At 40.8% G+C, this 18,925-nt stretch overlaps 1 protein-coding gene across 17 annotated transcripts in view; it reads left to right on the forward strand.

The window, feature by feature from the left end:
- Positions 1-18,925, forward strand: part of ADCY2 (adenylate cyclase 2) — a 275,450-nt gene that overhangs the window by 68,578 nt on the left and 187,947 nt on the right. For 13 of the 17 annotated variants that reach the window (XM_023752137.1, XM_023752078.1, XM_023752080.1 and 10 more), the window contains 2 exons: positions 7,522-7,683; positions 12,633-12,689. The exons of 1 other annotated variant lie outside the window; for it this stretch is intronic. In XM_023752137.1, the coding sequence (XP_023607905.1) occupies positions 7,522-7,683; positions 12,633-12,689 (219 nt within the window). The remainder of the gene's footprint in view (positions 1-7,521; positions 7,684-12,632; positions 12,690-18,925) is intronic. 3 more of the 17 variants (XM_023752099.1, XM_023752072.1, XM_023752077.1) reach the window with 1 other exon arrangement.

An 18,925-nucleotide genomic window follows, 5' to 3' on the forward strand; every position in this document is an offset into this window, starting at 1 on the left:
AGAGCAGAGGAGCAGCCTAGGAAATCCAGCTGCTTCAATAAACATCCTTAGCCTGGGTCACCCTTTTCTTCTGTAGATTAACACTGGCTTTATGCCTTCAGTACTAAAAGAGGTGTTTGTTTGTTTGCTTGCTTGTTTGTGTGTTTTTTGCAGGACACAAGGGCTCCCAGAGTCAGACAACATAGGAGATTCCCTGAGAACAAGAATGTTTCCTATTTAATGCAGTATCTGCTGCTGCCTGCCATAGACATTAACAAATGTCTGTTCACTTGGGTTTTTTAGTGTAATTAGTCTACTAAATAGACAAATGATCATTCGAAACTCAACATGGCTATGGTTTATGGCAAGGCTAATTAGACCAAAGAGGATGACAGAATATTTTTAGAGATGCATTTAATGAGTAGATGCTAATAGAGTGGATATGACTTGGTTCATATTGGGACATGTAATAGAGTTTTTCATGCAGACAGCAAACATTTGTAAAGCACCTACTATGCAAAGGTATTTTCCTAGGCATTGAGATTTTGGCTATGAGTGAATCAAGTCTCTGCCCTCAAAGGTCATTGACCTTTACAGTGTGGGGAAAGAAAATTAACAAATAAACCTAGAACTTTAATTTTTGTGAATAAGTAAAGCAGGTCGTGAGTACTAGCAAAAAATGAGAGGAAATTCTGGTGGTGGGGAATTTCAGACCTATAGGTGAGCACCCCCATGCTCAAGGCATGGGAATAACCTAGATTTGCTGGAGCAGAGGATCCTTCCAGAGCATCATGGAGAAGGATGGAGAGTTTAGTTTGGGGAGATCTTGACTTCCAGGCCATATGGTTTCCACTTTACTCTGTGATCATAATAACCCTCTGATAGATGTATTCAGAGCACAGGGTAAGCCAGAGCAAATGCTCATCCAAGGAAGGAACCAATTTGACCTTTGCATTCAGAATCATGAAGCTGGCAGCTACCTGTTGGCTGGATTGGAGAAAGGAAATGTTGGAGGAAGGGAAATTAGTGAGAGTATGACTGCAGCAGTTGGACATGGGATTCCTATCATGCTATGAATCTCCATCAGTAAGGAAATGCTGGAGTAATTAGTGCATCCATTACTATGGAATATTTTCAACTGATAACATTTTTCACCTGGGTTGTTTGCAGATAGAGACATTGTGGGCAGACTTGGAACGAAGCCCATGATATATAATTCAGTGATAAGAGCAAATTGTAGAGTTATGCACATAAAAGCATCCTATTTATTTTATCAATAAAACCTCTCTCACGTGTGTGTGTGTGGTGTGTGTGTGTGTGTGTGTGTGTGTGTGTGTGTGTGAGCTTGGTATCCCTCAGGATCATCTGAGCTGTGCTTTGGAACTCAGGAGCTTCCCACCACAAAGGATTATGGCTCACTCATGACCACCGGGCTATGTAGATCAGCCTAGGAACTTTGCTCCTCACTTGACCCCAAGGCTCAGAGAAGCTCCAATGTTGTGTCTCCATGACTGCCAGGGAGGGAAGAGGACTTGGCAAGTTGTGCACTAGCTTTGAAAATTCCCACCCAGAAAGGACACATATCACTTCTGCTTACACTTCATTGTCAAAGCAAGTCAACTGGCCTGACTTAACTGAAAAAATGCTGATTGTACCATGTGCCCAGAAGGAGGGAAGCTAGAAATGTTTGCTTACGAGTCCTAATGATTAGCAAAAGCATGGGGAATGGAATGAGCCAAAACAATGACAAGAAAGGACACACACCTTGATATCCATGTTGAGAGAAAGTATGGAAGCATAGAAGCATGCTTTTTGGCGGGTGGGGGCGGGGCTGGCAGAATGGTGGGAGTAACAAGGTAAAGCAACATGTTGGAAGCATACATTTTAAACAAATTGAAAGGTAATGGACCAGCCTGGTGGAAGTAGGGTGGACAGGTGCAGTACACTGGAGTCTTAAAGTAAGAAGACATTATTTTTTAGTGTGGACATGAAGGAAAATTGTCACAGGAGATTCTGAAGTTTTCATCTGGGTTGTCGGAGGACAGAGACATCATGGGCAGAATCAAGTTACCCCTGAAAGACAAACAGGTTTAAGAACATAAAGGAGAGGCTCTTAGTTGGTTTGAAACCTGTGGAGCTAAGGTTCAAGTAGATCTGATAAATATGCCCTGCAAAATGCAAAAGCAGGATGGATGAGAGTGAAGAGAAACACTTGAAACCATCTTATTGGACTGAGTGCTCCCTTTTCAGGTATTGTGTTAATCTGAGTTTCTCTGCAGGTCCCAGTAATCTGACCAATGGCCACTCCTTCACCATCCTCCAGACAGAGATTCATCCTCGAGGAATCTCAATGTCCCCATGGTAACATGGAAACCCAAGCGACTGCATTAGACTTCTTGGAGATTTTTACCCACACATTCTTTAGATGTGCCAAATTCATTTTGGTTTACATATGGCCCTATTTGAAGTTTCTTTGGGAAGAAATCTGAAAAAAAAATGAGAAACCTCTGGGATTAGTAAGAAGTGAAGAACATTTCCCTGTGAGACTTGGACTGCACTTGACTTTCTTCCTCCCCTTCCAGCCTGTAGATGCTACTCAGGCACCACGAGCTGTGCTCCCAAAATGCTGCCGTGGACGTCCAAAACTTAATTTAATGAGACTTATTTAATTGACCTTTAAAAATTCATTTTGTCCTTTAAAAAGGAACACTTAACAGGAGCAATGGTATTTGGAAAACTTAATGTCTATTCTCCATTTGGTTACTGTAGATAAGCCTTCCACATGCTTCCATTTCAAAGCTCACGATGTTTGCAAAATGGTATGCTAATTGAAATAATGTTAGAGGTTTAAAGCTGTCCAAAATTAAGCTGTTCAAAGTACTGATAATTTCAAAGAAGTGTTAAAGTTTTTTATATTAGGAGAAAAATATGTACTTATAAAACAGATATTTTCTTTGGTTCTTGATTATAAATTCTTATACCTGAAAGTATTAATTTAATATCTCTTATAGGATATAAGGGTTTTGCATAAATGCTATGTGTAAAAAATAACAATAAGTTCATTGGAAATATTTCCTGTATATTTGTTGGAGATTGGGGATTCCAAAGAAAATTTAATTTTCTCAGTAAACCATGACTATGCAACAGTTGTTTTTCTCGTCTTAAAAGAAACTTTTTCTATAGCCTAGTGGTTCTCAACCAGAGGTGATATTACCCCCTGGAAGACATTGTCACAACTTTAAAGGGGGCAGTGCTACCTGGCATCTAGTGGGTAGGAGCCAAGGATGCTGCCACACACCTTACAATGCACAGAAAGGTGCCCACCACCAAGAGTTACCCAGCCCCAAATGTCAGTAGGGCTGCTGCTGAGGCATCCTGCTGCACAGAATCTCGGCACCAGTCCTTTTCCGTTGTAGTATGTGATACAGAGTCCTATAACTACGCACGAGGGTAGACAAGCCTAATGCCTGCCCACAAGTCCCTCTCATTACATCCATCAGGAGCAGGGCCCTTGGCTTGTCCTTCTCATGAACACATATCCCAGCTCTCACTCCAGTCCTTCCTGCAGTGCTAGGATGCAGGATCCTTAAATATGGGTCACGCTGTGAATGTGAGGCACGCTCTGCCCTTAGCTTCCCTTTTGCTTTATTTTTTTTTTTAAATAAATCGTTATTGTTCAGATTATTACAGATGTTCCTCTTTTTTTCCCCCATATCTCCCTTCCACCTGGTTCCCACCCCACCCCATACCCTTACCCCCACCACTGTCCTCATCCATAGGTGTAAGATTTTTGTCCAATCTCTTCCTGCAGCCCTCACTCCCCCTTCCCCCTGAGAATTGTCAGTCCACTCCCTTTCTATGCCCCTGCTTCTATTATATTCACCAGTTTATTCTGTTCATCAGATTTTTTTTATTGACTTAATTTTTAGATTCACTCGTTGATAGATATGTATTTGTTGTCGCTTTGTTGTTCATAATTTTTATCTTTACCTTTTTCTTCTTCTTCCTCTTCTTAAAGAATACCCTTCAGCATTTCATATAATCCTGGTTTGGTGGTGATGAACTCCTTTAGCTTTCTCTTGTCTGTGAAGCTCTTTATCTGGCCTTCAATTCTGAATGATAGCTTTGCTGGATAAAGTAATCTTGGTTGTAGGTTCTTGGTATTCATCACTTTGGATATTTCTTGCCACTCCCTTCTGGCCTGCAAAGTTTCTGTTGAGAAATCAGCTGACATTCGAATGGGTACTCCCTTGTAGGTAACTGTTTTTCTCTTGCTGCTTTTAAGATTCTCTCTTTATCTTTTTCCTTGGCATTTTAATTATAATGTGTCTTGGTGTGGTCCTCTTTGGATTTCTCCTATTTGGGGTTCTCTTCACTTCCTGGACTTGTAAGTCTATTTCTTTCATCAGGTAGGGGAAGTTTTCTGTCATTATTTCTTCTAATAGGCTTTCAATATCTTGCTCTCTCTCTTCTTCTGGCACCCCCATAATTCGGATGTTGGTACATTTGAAGTTGTCCCAGAGGCTCCTTACAGTATCTTCATGTTTTTGGATTCTTTTTTCTTTTTGCTTTTCAGGATGGGTGTTTTTTGCTTCCTCGTATTTCAAATCTTTGACTTGATTCTTGTGATCCTCTAGTCTGCTGTTGGATCTCTGTATATTATTCTTTATTTCAGTCAGTGTATGCTTAATTTCTGACTGGTCCTTTTCCATTTTTTTTGGCATTCTCATTAAGATCCTTGAAGGTCTCACTAAGTTCCTTGGAGGTCTCACTAAGTTTTTCAGAGGTTTGTAGAAGATTCTTGAGTAACCTTATAACTGTGGTTTTGAACTCTATATCCAGTAGTTTACTTTCCTCCATTTCTTTCATTTGTGACATGTTTCTTTGTCTCCGCATTTTGGCTGCTTCCTTGTGTTGATAGAGTGGCTTTGTGTGGTAGGTGTCCTATTGGGCCCAGTGGCTCAGCCTCCCCAATCACCTGAGGTAGACACTCTTGGTGCACCCCTTTGTGGGCTGGGTACACAGTCTTGTAGTTAAGCCTTGATTGCTGTTGGTATCCCTGGGAGGAAATGACCTCCAGGACAATTAACTGCGAAGACCCGCTGTGTCTATAGTGGAAGAACTGCTGTGCTGGAGACACCCTTATGGGGCAGGACTTGCTTCAGTGGGGCTTTGATGCTCACTGAGTCTGCCTCTTGAGTGTGTCACTTATAGATGTGAGGAGTTGAAATCTGGTATCTGACCACTGGGTACACTGGCTCCTGGATCTCCAAGGAGGTGGAAAGTCAGCCACTGTGTGAGTCCACCCAGCAGGAGCTACAGTGAGATCTGCATATTTCTCCTCTTTGTTTGGGGTTTGGAAGTTTTGGAGCTCTCTGACCCAGCAGCAGTTTGTTAGGTTAGGCTGCGAAAGGACAGGCAATTCATTTGCACCACTGTGCACAGCTTGGGTGGGGTTGTAAATTGGGTGGGGCGGGGTCTCAGGGAACCACCAGGGCAGAGCAAACAGCAATGGCTGTCAGTCAGCTGTCTCCACATCTCCCGTCTCCGCTTATAGGCATCTCTGCGTCCCGGAGTCCCCAAGTCCCGCGCCCCCACAGTAACAATGATCCCTGCAAGCAGCTCTGTGGGAAAGCCACCCTCACTTTCCAACCCACTGCCAGACAGTCGTTTCTCCCCATAGGAGTCTGGGTCCCCAGATTCTCGCCGGAAACGAGTTCAGTGCAGTCGGGAGCTAGTATCTCACTTCTGATTGAAAAAAACCACGCACCAAGGTGCAGTCATTTCGCGTGCCTCCGTAACTCTGCTCTTGGCGCCTCCGCCCAGTCTCAATGCACTTTTTTCTTCCCTTCTAGTTGTAGAACTTCCACTCAACCAGCTTTCCCGTGGTTCTGGCTGATAGCCGTTTTGTCTTTTAGTAGTAGTTTTAATGTGGTTGTGGGGGACTGTACAGGTATACACCTTATGCCGCCATCTTGGTTCTCTCCTCCCTTTCATTTTTGAGTGAAGAGCTGTGTGGCGAGGCTCACCAAATGCTACTTTCCAAATTTCCCTGTTGTCTGTCCTTTTTCTGCTTTACTTACAACCTTTTTATCCATTTTGATGTTCTTCTGTTTCTACTTCTTTTGTAATGCAATTGGCCTGTTTTATTGCCTATTAATCTATTTTCTATTTCATTACAAACCTTTCTTTAAGCTGTTTCATATTGGTTTTTTAGATAACATTCACATAACATAAATTAGTCATTTTAAAAGGAAGTATTTAGTAGCCTTTAGTACATCCACAGTGCTGTGCAGCTACCCCCTCTATCTAGTTCCAAATGTTTGTCATCGCCCTAAAATGAATCCCTGTACCTATTAAGCACTTACTTCCCATCCCCTCTTCTCCAGCCTCTGGAAATGACTAATCTGCTTTCTTTCTCTATACATTTACTTATTCTGGATATTTCATATAAATGGAATCATACAATATGGGGTCTCTTGCCCTGGCTTTGATCATGTAGCATAATGTTTTTGAGATCCATCCACATTGTAGCAGGTATTAGTATGTTCTTCCTTTTCATGGCTGAATAGTATTCCATTGTGTGGATATACCACTTGCAGCTTATCCATGAATCTCTTGTTGGACATTTGTGTTGTTTCCACTTTTAGCTATTATGAATAGTGCTATTTTGAGTATGTATGTACATGTATTGGTTTGAGTACCTGTTTTCAGTTCTGTAGGGTATATGCTGAGGAATGGAATTGCTGAGTCATATGGTAATTCCATGTTTAACTTTTTGAGAAACTGCCAAACTGTTTTCATAACAGCTAAACCACCTCTATGCTGTTTTTTTGTTTGTTTGTTTTTTACATGTGCATACTCATTGCAGCCATCTACTTTCACTAACTCCCCCAGAAGGTATCTATTTCCCTTCTTGGGTCTCCTGAAATCATGCCATTGATAACTTAAAGGTTCCAGATGTGCATTCCAAAGCTCAGGTAGCCATCCTTGAGGGTGGAGAACCAGCCTTGCACCCATACCAATGAAGTACTTTGACTAACCTAATGTTTGCCATGGTTTGGATACCAAAACTAAAAATCCCCAAGTTTGGAAAAAGGATGATTTTTTTTTACCATTGCAATAGTTATTCCTTTATTGTAATCCAGAGGTGTTTTTGGGTTTTTTTAATGCGCTATTTGGCTTTGTCATAACAGTATTTTCTTTTTTAATATTTTATTGATATTTTTACAGAGAGGAAGGGAGAGGGATAGAGAGTTAGAAACATCGATGAGAGAGAAACATTGATCAGCTGCCTCCTGCACACTCCCTACTGGGGATGTACCCGCAACCAAGGTACATGCCCTTGACTGGAATCGAACCTGCGACCCTTCAGTCCGTAGGCCGACGCTCTATCCACTGAGCCAAACCCAGTCAGGGCAACAGTATTTTCTTAAACGAGTGCAGTTCATGATGTTTTACGCAGCCTGTAATGGGAAGGACACTGGAAGCACTTGGGAATGGGGATTCTCTGTGACTCTTGCTGTTCTTCTCCACCCGCAGGTGTCCTTCTTCCTCTTCATCATCTTCGTGGTCTACACCATGCTGCCCTTCAACATGCGAGATGCCATCATCGCCAGCGTGCTCACCTCCTCCTCCCACACCATTGTGCTGAGCGTCTGCCTGTCTGCGACACCCGGGGCCAAGGAGCACCTGGTCTGGCAGGTAGGTAACCTTCCCCATCCTGCTGGGGGTGCCTGAGGTGCCACACGCCTGCTCAGAGTGTGGCTCTTCATACCTGGCAGGTGCTCAAGTTTTGCTCTCTGACCTTGACTCTGAGTATTGTTAATGAGTATCCAGCCACACACACCCCTTCATCAGTGGAACCAACAGTCACTTAGCAATTAGAAACAGTGAAAGTTGGAAATGGCAATTCCATTTTGCTGATTGCTGAATGGCGGTGTGATTTTGATGGTTAAAAGCTATTCTCATTATACATTATAATTTAGTGCTCTTATTTTTAGAGTGAACTGACTTCTGCAATTAAATTCATAATTCTCTCCTACCTGTCTTTACAGAGGACAAAAGATTTATCCATTTCTAATCTTCTGGCAGGTCCATGGACATTTTTAAAAAGTTTTTTAAAAACGTGATAACAGCAAATTTAGCTTTACTAATAAGTGGTATTTCAAAGAAGCCACCCATTTAGTTAGTTAAAAGCATTTGAAAGGCAATTTGATATTTTGTTATGTGCATCTGTAGACACGAGGGTCAGGAGTTTAGAGTAATTTCTAACAGTCTTTTTATTTTTACCTGTAAAAGGTGTATTTTATTTTGCTCTATTGGAATCAAATGTAAGAGATGCAGCCATGGTGCAAAGTGCATCAGGGGGAGAAGTAGTGAAGAACAGTACTATCATCGTAAAGGGGATTTAAGATGTGGGTCACCTGAGCCCTATGGGGTCTTAGAAACTAGTTGTCATGTGCTTGATGGGGTTTTTTATTTGGAAACATGAGACAGACCTGGAGGCTGACCCTTGGGTCTGTAGTAATCTCTCTTAGTTGGAAAGCTTTCTAGGGATCGATTGCTTTTCCCAGTATTTCTCTCCCATCGTTTAAAACACAATGTTCATAAAAAGCAGCCTGTGTTTGTGAAACATCCTCTGGGCACTGAGCCCCTGTGAAGGCAACGGCCCCTGATTTTGCACAGTGGGCTCCAGGTTCATGGTGACTTGTTCAGATATTGCTAAGAAGAGTCCACCCCCAGGAAGCAGAGGAAAGCCAGGTTTTTCGTCAGTGCAATCCCACTGACCGAGCAGAGTAGACACATGCCTGTAACCTGCACGCCTGACACAGATGGAGGCCAGTCAGTAGCTAATCAAATGAAAGAATGAAGGTGGGTGTTTTAAAAGAAGAAACAACCCAGCCGTGCCTAGAGGAGGTAGGAGACGCTCCTCTGCCCCAGCTTTTGCTTCCTTTTTCTGCATTTCTGAGCCTCCCTTGAGGTTATTTATGGGACATTTTTCTTTCTCCCATAAATTCCACTCTTCCACCCACCCTTTACTAGGGCCATTACGCTCAGCCTGAGGTGGTCCCATGCAGGGCCAGGCAGCGGGTGTGTTTTTGCCTGTTGACATTATGAAATCACGGCAGGAAAGTCTTCCTCACATTGCAACAAGCACTCAAACATGTCTCCTGGCCCCCAGCACCTTTCTGGTTTGGGTTACCATGGAATGCATCCCTTGAACATTTTATACCTGCCTTTTCTGCCCCTTGTTGGAGCAGATGTCATAGGAAAATATCTGGGAGATGAAGATTATAATGCCTGTCTACTTACATTTTCAGTGATTATTGATGTATGATTAAATAGGATTTTTTTAAAGGAAAAAGTAAGTTGCTTTGCAAAGAACCTGGCATATTCTAGCTCATAAAGAACCATATGGAGTTTTTTTAAAGCACTTTGATTTTCTTTTATTAGTGAAAATATAATGAAGGGAAAGAATGTAATCTTACATTTTTATTTATTAACTTTCCAAAGCCAACAACAAAAAATACTTGTCACTAGACAGCCAGATAATATAATCCTGAAATAATAAAAAGATTAATACTTCTTCATTTTATAGTATTTCATATAAGAATACCATTGAAAGGAACGGAAGAACATAAGGTCAGTCTTCCATCCTTTTAGGAATACTTTCACTGGGAAAGGCAAAATATGTCAGTAGACTTAAAATGGAAGGTTCCTGGGTAGACATCAAAATAATGAAGAAAAGAGCTGAAACTATAACTGAAAAATAGCACTGGTTTGTGTTGCAGGAAAAACACTTTATTGAATTGTTTTAATGAAAATGTGTGTAAGAATGCTACAGATTGCTGTGGTGTAATTGTTCAGAGAATATTGGTTTGATAGAAGAGCTAACCCATCAGTGATGATCAATATCACCCTGCCTTCTAAACCATCAATGAAAGAGTGTATTTTATTGAGCATGGACCCATACTAAAGAGTTTTGTTTCATTTTATTTTTTGAACATTGTCAGCCCATTGATAACATGTAGTACTTATCTGTTAACCAAAATACTGACTTGATAGGAAATCTAACCTTAGCCCCCTTTCCTGTTGAGTAGCGGAGTTTGCTATTCTAGGGAAATTCATCTTACCAGCATTTGTCCTGAAGTAAAATTCATCCTAAGACTATGATATATCATCTAATTGAGGAAACGTAGTTAATAACTGAAAATTATGAATGATATTTCCTAACATATTTACATATGATGTTTAATTTTTAGTTTTGTGTCCCAACATACGGTCTATCCTTGAAATGTTCCATGTGCCCTAGAGAATGTATAACCTGGTGTCCTGGGATAAAAGGCTCTGTAAATGTCAATTATGTTCATTTGGTCTAATGTGTCATTTAAGGCCATTATTTCTTTATTGATTTTCTGTCTGAATGATAAATCTATGCCTGTTAATTGGGTATAATTGTTTTTTGTCAGTTTTTCCTTTTAGTTCTTTTAGTAGTTGTTTTATATATTTTGATGCTTCCTGATTGGGTGCATATATATTGAAAAGTGTTATGTCTTCTTGATGTATTATTATAAAATGTCCATCTTTGTTTCTTGTTTGTTTGTTTTTTATCTTGAAGTCTATTTTGTCAGATATAAGTATGGCTACACTCACTTTTCTCTGGATGCCTTTTGCTTGGAAAATCATTTTCTATTTTGAATCTATATTTATCCTTTCAGCTGAAATGTGTCTCCTGAAGGTAGTATGCAGTTGGGTTTTGTTTTTTGTTTTTTTTATCTGCTCTGTGCCTTTTTATTGGTGAATTCAATCCACTTACATTTATGGTGATTATTGATGTATGAGGATTTCCTATAGCCTTTTTATGGCTTGTTTTTCTGATATAATCCTAGTACATTTTTTACTTTTACTTTGAAACAATCATAGGTCTGCCAATAAGTTGCCAATCCAGTACAGAGAATCTTTTCTTCCCCGTAAGCCATTTCAAGGTAAGCTGCCAATCTGATATCCCATCACCCAAATGCCTTAGTGTATATTTCCTACAGTGCCATGCTCTACATAACCATACAAAATCCGGAAATTCACATTGTCTATTACTATCGTTCAGGTTCCTTCATCTTTCCCATTAATGTCCTTTGAAGCAAAAGACAGAGCAGAAACACACTGCACTGTGATCTCAGGTCTCTTTGGTCTCTTTCAGTCTGGGACGATTGCTTAGTCTTCCTTAGCTTTCATGATCTTACCACTTTTGAAGATTGCAGACCAGCTATTTTGTACAATGTACTTCAGTTTGGAGTGTCTGATGTTTCCTCCTCAAGAGGGGGAAGTCATGTCTTGTTGGCAGGAATCACAGACATGATGGTGTCTCTGCATCACATTCTATCAGGGCTGCATAATTCCATTTTGCCCCATTACTTATGGGGGTCATTAGGATGATGGTGCTGTCCATCAGGCATTTCTTCTTTGACATGACTCTTTTCCTCTTTGTGATTAATATATGTGGAGAGGTACTTTGAAACTAGGCAGATGCCATTTTCTTTACTTATTTATATCTACAATGTTTTGTGTTTTCTATTTTAGTCAATAGATTATAAACCATGGTGAATGTTGATTTTGTTGTCCATATGGTCTCAGATTTGTCCTCTGGGCACCCCTTTAAGCTGGTTTCAGTGTCCTTTTGTTGTGTCCCCATCCTTGCTTTCTGGCATAATACGATGTTGCAGGTTCATCTTGTGCTTTCCCTGCCCTGGCCGTAAAGCCAGCCTCTCTCCAAGGAGTCCTGGTTCTTTTTAGTGAAGAATAACATTTGGAGGCAAGATCTGAACTTTGTGTCTTATCACTGGGTTGTCAATACTCCAAGGCCCAGAGTACATTTACATCTGTGTGTGTGTGTGTGTGTGTGTGTGTGTGTGTGTGTGTGTATTCATATTCCATTTGGTATAATGTGTCATTTAAGGCTGATATTTCCTTATTGATTTTCTGTTTGAATGATCCATCCTTACCTGTCAATGGGTTAGTTAGTCCCCCATATAAAAGTATATACTGATTTATTAAACACAAGACTTCACACAGATATTTCCATTTTCAGCTCACCATACATTTCACGACAGTTTTCTCCCTTTTTAATATGGCTACCTTGACCAATAGTGAAAAAAAATGTAGCTCCCTTGATCCTTAATATATTGACTTATCTGATGAATCCAGGTATATAACCAGTCTCTTATTTCAGTTTCCACCCCTCCATCTGCACTGGTGCCTTGTCACTGGCCCAGCTTCCCATCCCCAGCCACATCCCACTCCCCCAGCTCAGGCTCTGTTCCCTGTGCTTGGCTCTCCCCTCTGTAGACACTCTGACAGACAGCCCACTTTGTCACTGTGGGTGAATTTGGTTTCCCGTGTCCTGTGGGTACAAATGCTTCCTTGCTGTGCATTGGCTGAGCAGTGAGTTCTTTGGGAGGGAAGGAAAAGGACAAGAAGGGCAGGGAAAGAGGATGGGACAAGCAAGAGGAAGTGAAGCAACACGTTTTAAACAGGGGTTATTTATTAAAGAGAAAGAGATTCTTTTTAGTTACTTTCTGTGATTCCCTTTGTACAGGTTGCAACAACTTTTCTTCTAATTGTTTTCTATTTTTTTTCCCAACTGCGTTTCAAAGAAAAGATTTCTGGAATCTGCATTTATTAAGGGAATCTGGAATCCCTTAATAATAAAGGTTAGAAAATATTTAAGTATCTGGAAACATAAATAAAAGCATTTTTATATTATTTGTGTAAGAATATTTTATCTATCATAAATTTAGCATAAGAATGAAAAGCTCTTACCAATTTATAATTAACTAGGAAATAAGTTTGCTTATATTAGTAGCATAACATGCATTTGACTAAAAGTTCCACAAGAGTAGTGAAGAGTCATTTCTTGTTATTATATCAATGCAAAAGGAAAGGGAGGCTAGGAAAACCCAGTGAAGCCTCTCACCCGATGCCCTGGTGGCTGCTCCCTGGTTGAGCCCTTGGGGGTGTCAGTTATGCAGCCCTTAAACCAGTGATGGCGAACCTATGACACGCATGTCAGAGGTAACATGCGAACTCATTTTTTTGGTTGATTTTTCTTTGTTAAATGGCATTTAAATATATAAAATAAATATCAAAAATATAAGTCTTTGTTTTACGATAGTTGCAAATATCAAAAAATTTCTATATGTGACATGGCACCAGAGTTAAGTTAGGGTTTTTCAAAATGCTGACACACGGAGCTCAAAAGGTTCGCCATCACTGCCTTAAACAATAGTAGGAACCTGGCCAGGAATCTTGCCTCCCAGACAGAGGCAGTGGATCCATTGATTAGTTGCTTGGTCTGGCCTGCAGCCTGTGCCTGTATAACACTAATTTCATTTTAAATATACATTTTTTCTATTCTCCATCTGCTAAACTTCTGTAGATCAGCATGGCTGTCAGCAGGATGCTGACCCATCCTCAGGAATTTTCAGATATTCCTGTTTATATATCACAGTTGCATTTTATATTTGAAACAGACTTACCCTTCTTAATTTTTATTTCCTTGGTATTTATATGTAATGAGTTTTCATTTCATATAAGTTTTATTTTCCCATGAGAGATGGAGGAATTTGAATATAGATTTACTGAAGCAAGCCAGTTAAATGAAAATCCATATTTATTAAAGAAGATAAACTAAGCTGTGTTTATTGATTTTCTAACAGGATTACTCACTCAATTTTACAGAAATTATATAGGATTCTTTTACACGGTGGATACTTTAATATCTTTAAGTTGTGATATAATTGGAAAAATTTTAGATAAGACCTAAAATAGAAAAGATAGCCTCTCATCTATGGCAGGCGTGTAATCAGTAGTAATGCGGATTTGTTACATAACTGATTCTTTTTCAGTATAATTCAGGAACTGTATATTGGAGTCTGGAATTAAATTGCATTTAGCATCTAATCTGAGAAGCTCAAAGGGAAAACAACAGGTTACCAGCTGCCTGGTTCCTGGCTGTGGAAGAGACTAATTGTTAGGAATTTTGATCTCTGTTCCTACTGTTTTGTTTTTAGAGAAACACAAGATATTAATATGTTCTGCCAGTGGGGGGGAAGGAGACTGTACCACTGTTCATTCTGTGTAGCATCAAGCTATTGATTGAGTATGATCAACCTTCTATTTTATAAGTTAGCATTTATCTTTTCTAAAAACTATCTTTTATCTGTTCTAAGGATTATTATTTAGAACAGTGGTTCTCAACCTTCCTAATGCCGCGACCCTTTAATACAGTTCCTCATGTTGTGGTGACCCCAAACCATAAAATTATTTTCGTTACTACTTCATAACTGTAATTTTGCTACTGTTATGAATTGTAATGTAAATATATCTGATATGCAGGATGTATTTTCATTGTTACAAATTGAACATAATTAAAGCATAGTGATTAATCACAAAAACAATATGTAATTATATATTCAATATGTGTTTTCTGATGGTCTTAGGCGACCCCTGTGAAAGGGTCATTTGACCCCCAAAGGGGTTGCGACCCACAGGTTGAGAACCGTTGATTTAGAAGGAGTGGGAATAAGCATGGAGAAGAGGTAAAAACAGGCAAGTGCTTAATGTGTCTAAATCCTAAAGCAAATCTAAATGCATCTCAAAGTCCTCTCCTTTCTCCTTCCTTATCCTTCCCAAGCCCAGCAGATGAAACCCCTTCTCCTCTAAATGGCAGGAAATGTGTCCCATCGTCCCACCAGGGAAAGTTCAGTTGGTTGGGCAAGTGAACAACAACAAACATTAGTGCTTCCCTGCAGGACACCAAATTACTTTTAAAATGCTCTGGCAATTTTTAGAATGAAACTATCAGAATGTTGGAGACAGAAAATTTTCATGTCATTCATGGACTATTTTACTCTCATGGTGGAATAGTGGAAGTTTATATTCCAGCATTTATGGGGCTGCTTGTGGGAGAGGATAGAAGGAGCAGAGGTAAAGGGAAGCCCTATCAGACCATAAGTTTTGTTTTGAAAATATTTGATCAAAGGAGCATCAAAAAGAAAGGTTTCTTGAAAAAATGAACAATGATGGTTTGTCCCCTATCAGCTGCCTCTACTTTTTGTTCAAAGCAATAGTTTCATGTCAAATATGATACATTATTACAGATTTATTAAATGTTCTATCCATCTTGGCCCAATGCAGGGCAGTTCTGATGGGTCATTTTAGCTCTAGAGCTTTTGTTTTTGTCTGAAGTTGTCAAGTCTGCATCACAGCTCAGTGTTTCCCTCTGACCAGATTGGCTTCCTTTCCTCCCCACGGGCATTGAGCCAAAGAGCACTCCCGAATCAATGGTGAACTGTTTCAGAATGTGCTTCCTGGAGGACCATATGGCCACATTGCCCGCACTTGGGCTGATTCTTTAGTCAGTTTTCTCATCTGTAAAATGGCAAGGGTAATGCCAGACTCCCTCGATTGTTGCTGGCCTTGGTGCTGAATCAGTGAACTCACATGTGGGAAGAACCTGTTACCAAGCTGGGCTGATCCTTAGCCCTCAGTGGACAGTAGGCAGTGGCAGCAGTAATGTATTTTGCTAGATATAAATGACTTTTGCGGAAGCTAAGAGAAGTGGAACATAAAAATGCTTTGGAGTTGAATTCCAAATGGTCTATAGAGTTGAGTAGGGCAGGAATTGCACATGTAAGTCCCTTAGGGACTACGTCTGGTGTGGTTGACCATCCTGCAGTGTGCCCCACCCAGACTCAAGGCAGTGAGCTTCATCCTCGTGAGGCACTGGAAGCCCACATTCCACTAATGAGTGGAGTTGGAAAGTTTTACTAATGCCTGAAAGTCTGAGCTCCTGTAGGTTAATAGAACACCTGGTATTAAAAACCCTGGAGACACGGTTCGTCTCTTGTCAGAAGTGAGAAGGAGAAATAAAAAATGGGGCATTAACTGAGTCACTTGCCACTGGGACATCTTGGACTATTTTCGGAAGTGTTCCCCAGAGAAGCCGGATGCTGTTCCCAAGCCTACTTTGGGGTTGCGCATTTCTCCTCACTCAGACCAGCACATGGCACCTTTATAGGATGGATCTGACCATCCTATGTCTCAGATTTCTGGTCATGGAGACATGCACGGATACACCTACTTGTCCCCGAGAGGCCTCCTACCAACATTCCCTCAATTGAAGACCAGGGACTTGGCTTTCACACCTCTTGGTGGGCCCTCAGCTTGAAGTGGTCCCCCTCTGCTTCCTTTCTGATGTCTCCAGCCTCCACCAGGAGGGTAGTCAACATGTCTTTTCTCTGCTTCCTGCCACTGGGCCCTACTTACATATGGAGGCCCTACACCCACTTTGGAGTCTGGTGGTTCTATTGATTTTATAATTTTGTTGAAAATATAAATTACATATGGATATTCCAGGCCCTTTAGTATTCTGGATAAATTGTAGGTAAAGAAGAAATGTTACCTTTGTCTGTCAAGCTGGAAATATTTAGTCTTTAATAATTTCTTTGGTTTCTTACAATTTTACCTTCTATGCCATGTCTGAGCCTCAAACTCTAAGTCAAGATATGGGCCAAGAATGGGATGGGAAAGAAAGAAAGGACAGATAAAGAGACAAAACAGAGTTTTATTACATGGGTTGGTGTCTTAGAAGGTCAGGTTCCCATAACAAGTTTCCATAGACAGGTTGGCTTAAATAACAGAAATTTTTCTCACAGTTTTGGAGACTGGAAATCTGAGATTAGGATGCTAACATGGCTAGGTTCAGATGAGAACTCTCTTGCTGGGTGGCCGAAAGCTGCTTTCTCATTGTGTCCTCACATGGTGTGTGGGGAGGGGGGGTGGTGTCTCTTTTTATAAGGACAATAGTCCTGTTGGGTCAGAGCTCCACCCTTGTAACCTCATTTTACCTTAATTACTCTGTTACTCCAAATATAGTCCCATGGTCACATCGGGGGTTAGGACTTGGACCATTCAGTCCAAAGCAGTGGGTTTGTCTGTTTTTCTCAACGTTTAGCAGGCCTGTCTCGGCGTTGTCTGAAGAACTCATACTACAAAGTCTTACGTTTGATTCTGCAGCATTCTCACTCTCCTTTCTTCTTTTGATTTGTTCTGCCAGGAGACAGACCTGAGTAGACCAGGAGCAGAGCTAAGGTGGTGAAAGGGTCAGTACCCTTGGCCCTCAGTGTCCAGGGGGAATCACTGATCTGGAGATGAGGGTTGAGGTGATGGGAGCCCTCTCCTCACTCCCCATGCTCCCAGAGCACCTGCCCTTTGTTCTTCTTCTTATTTTCTACAGGAATTATCACATCATATGTCAACATGCTCATTTGTCTGTATGTCCTCCTACCACACATTCCCTGGGCCTTGAATCTGTGACAGGGTTCAGAGCTTTTTAATATTTGTATTTGTCCCAGCACCAAGGGTACATAATATTAAATGGATGTGTGCATGAATAAACCCATGAGGGATTGAGTGTATGGGTGCAAAAATGCATGGCCCAGTGTAGGGACATTGTAAACATCCAGGTACCTTGGATATCACCAAACAAGGGAAAGAATGGACCGTTCCATCTCGGTGCACCATCTCTGAGCATGATGGCTGACTGTAAAGAAGGTGAGGTTGTGGTGTCTTTTAAAGAGAATCCAAAAGAGTGACAACAATCCCAATGTCCTTAAACCTTTATGTCATTCTCTGTTTTCAAGGCAAATCAGATCCTGACATGGATTTTAAATCTCTTTCTGAGCTTTTCAAATGTGTACTATTATAGAGGAATCAGAGAGAAAATGCTAAGATGATTAAAGAACTAGGAGCAGGATATACAGAGAGAAATTCAAGGATCTGGGGTTGCTTGTCATGGGCAGAGAAATGAGATAAAAATTGAACTGGCTCCTGTCTTAGGAGCCCATGTTGGACTCTGGGAGCACAGTCATCATGCGTTGTTCTGTGAGCCTCATAAGATGCCCCACTTTTGTCGTATCCATAGTGGAGGTGAGGTTAATTTTATCTAGTTGGTCTCAATTCCTCCACTCTGGTGTAAGAATTAGGTTTTTATCTTCTTTCTATCTCTAATTTCTGTGGTGCCCTGGCTGTGTCTAACATCCTCTTCTGGATTTTAAGCAGATGCTTTGGATTTCATGAAACAGTTACGTTTTCTGACACTGTGTGATTGGCTGGGCCATTCGGGCACACGCCCCATTCATTTTTCACCTCGGGGGGTGAGGGCACTGCTAAACATTTCCCCCCGAGTCTCCAAAGGACAGAATGAACAGATTCCAGGATCTGCTGGTCAGAGCTTCTCAAGCCAGTATCCTCGCTGGGGTCAGCTTGAAACAGATAGCTGGTGAAGTAAGAACTCCCATTTTACTAAAAGATTATTGATTCGTGACACTCCTTCTTCTCACTCTTACATTTAGTCTAAATGGAAGGAGGGATCAAGGGAAGATTAGAACCTTCTTAGGTGAAAAGGCACTTAAGGATTTTCATCCTGTCCTCTGGGGTCCTCTCAGCTATCTGCCTTTCAACTGTCAGGTTTTGCTGTCTTTGCTGAAAATGTCCCCCAATCTTGTGTTTCACATGTGATTGCCTGTTTACAGTCAACTCTCCTGACCAGTGTGCATGATACAGTTACATAAACAGCAGTTATTTGATCCTTTTCCATTTGCAGCTGCTTTGTTTCTCTTTTCATGAAATAACCACCAAGTAATTCTCAGCAATTTCAGCTTCTGACACAATTCACTCTCACAGGGTCTAAAAAGACCATTGAGATATTTTGTTTAGAATGTCTAAAAATTTAGCCTGCAGAGTTTTCATGGTCTGCCCAAAGCTGGCATCTAAAAATAAAATTTAAGCTGACTGGCAGCATGAGAAGTACCCAGATTAGCAGATGGTGTGAAATGCAAGACTGTAAAATGAAAATATGTTCAGGAAAATACAAAACCCTTTCCCA

This window comes from Myotis lucifugus, unplaced genomic scaffold (assembly GCF_000147115.1).
Source record: "Myotis lucifugus unplaced genomic scaffold, Myoluc2.0 scaffold_0, whole genome shotgun sequence".
Lineage (NCBI taxonomy): Eukaryota > Metazoa > Chordata > Mammalia > Chiroptera > Vespertilionidae > Myotis > Myotis lucifugus.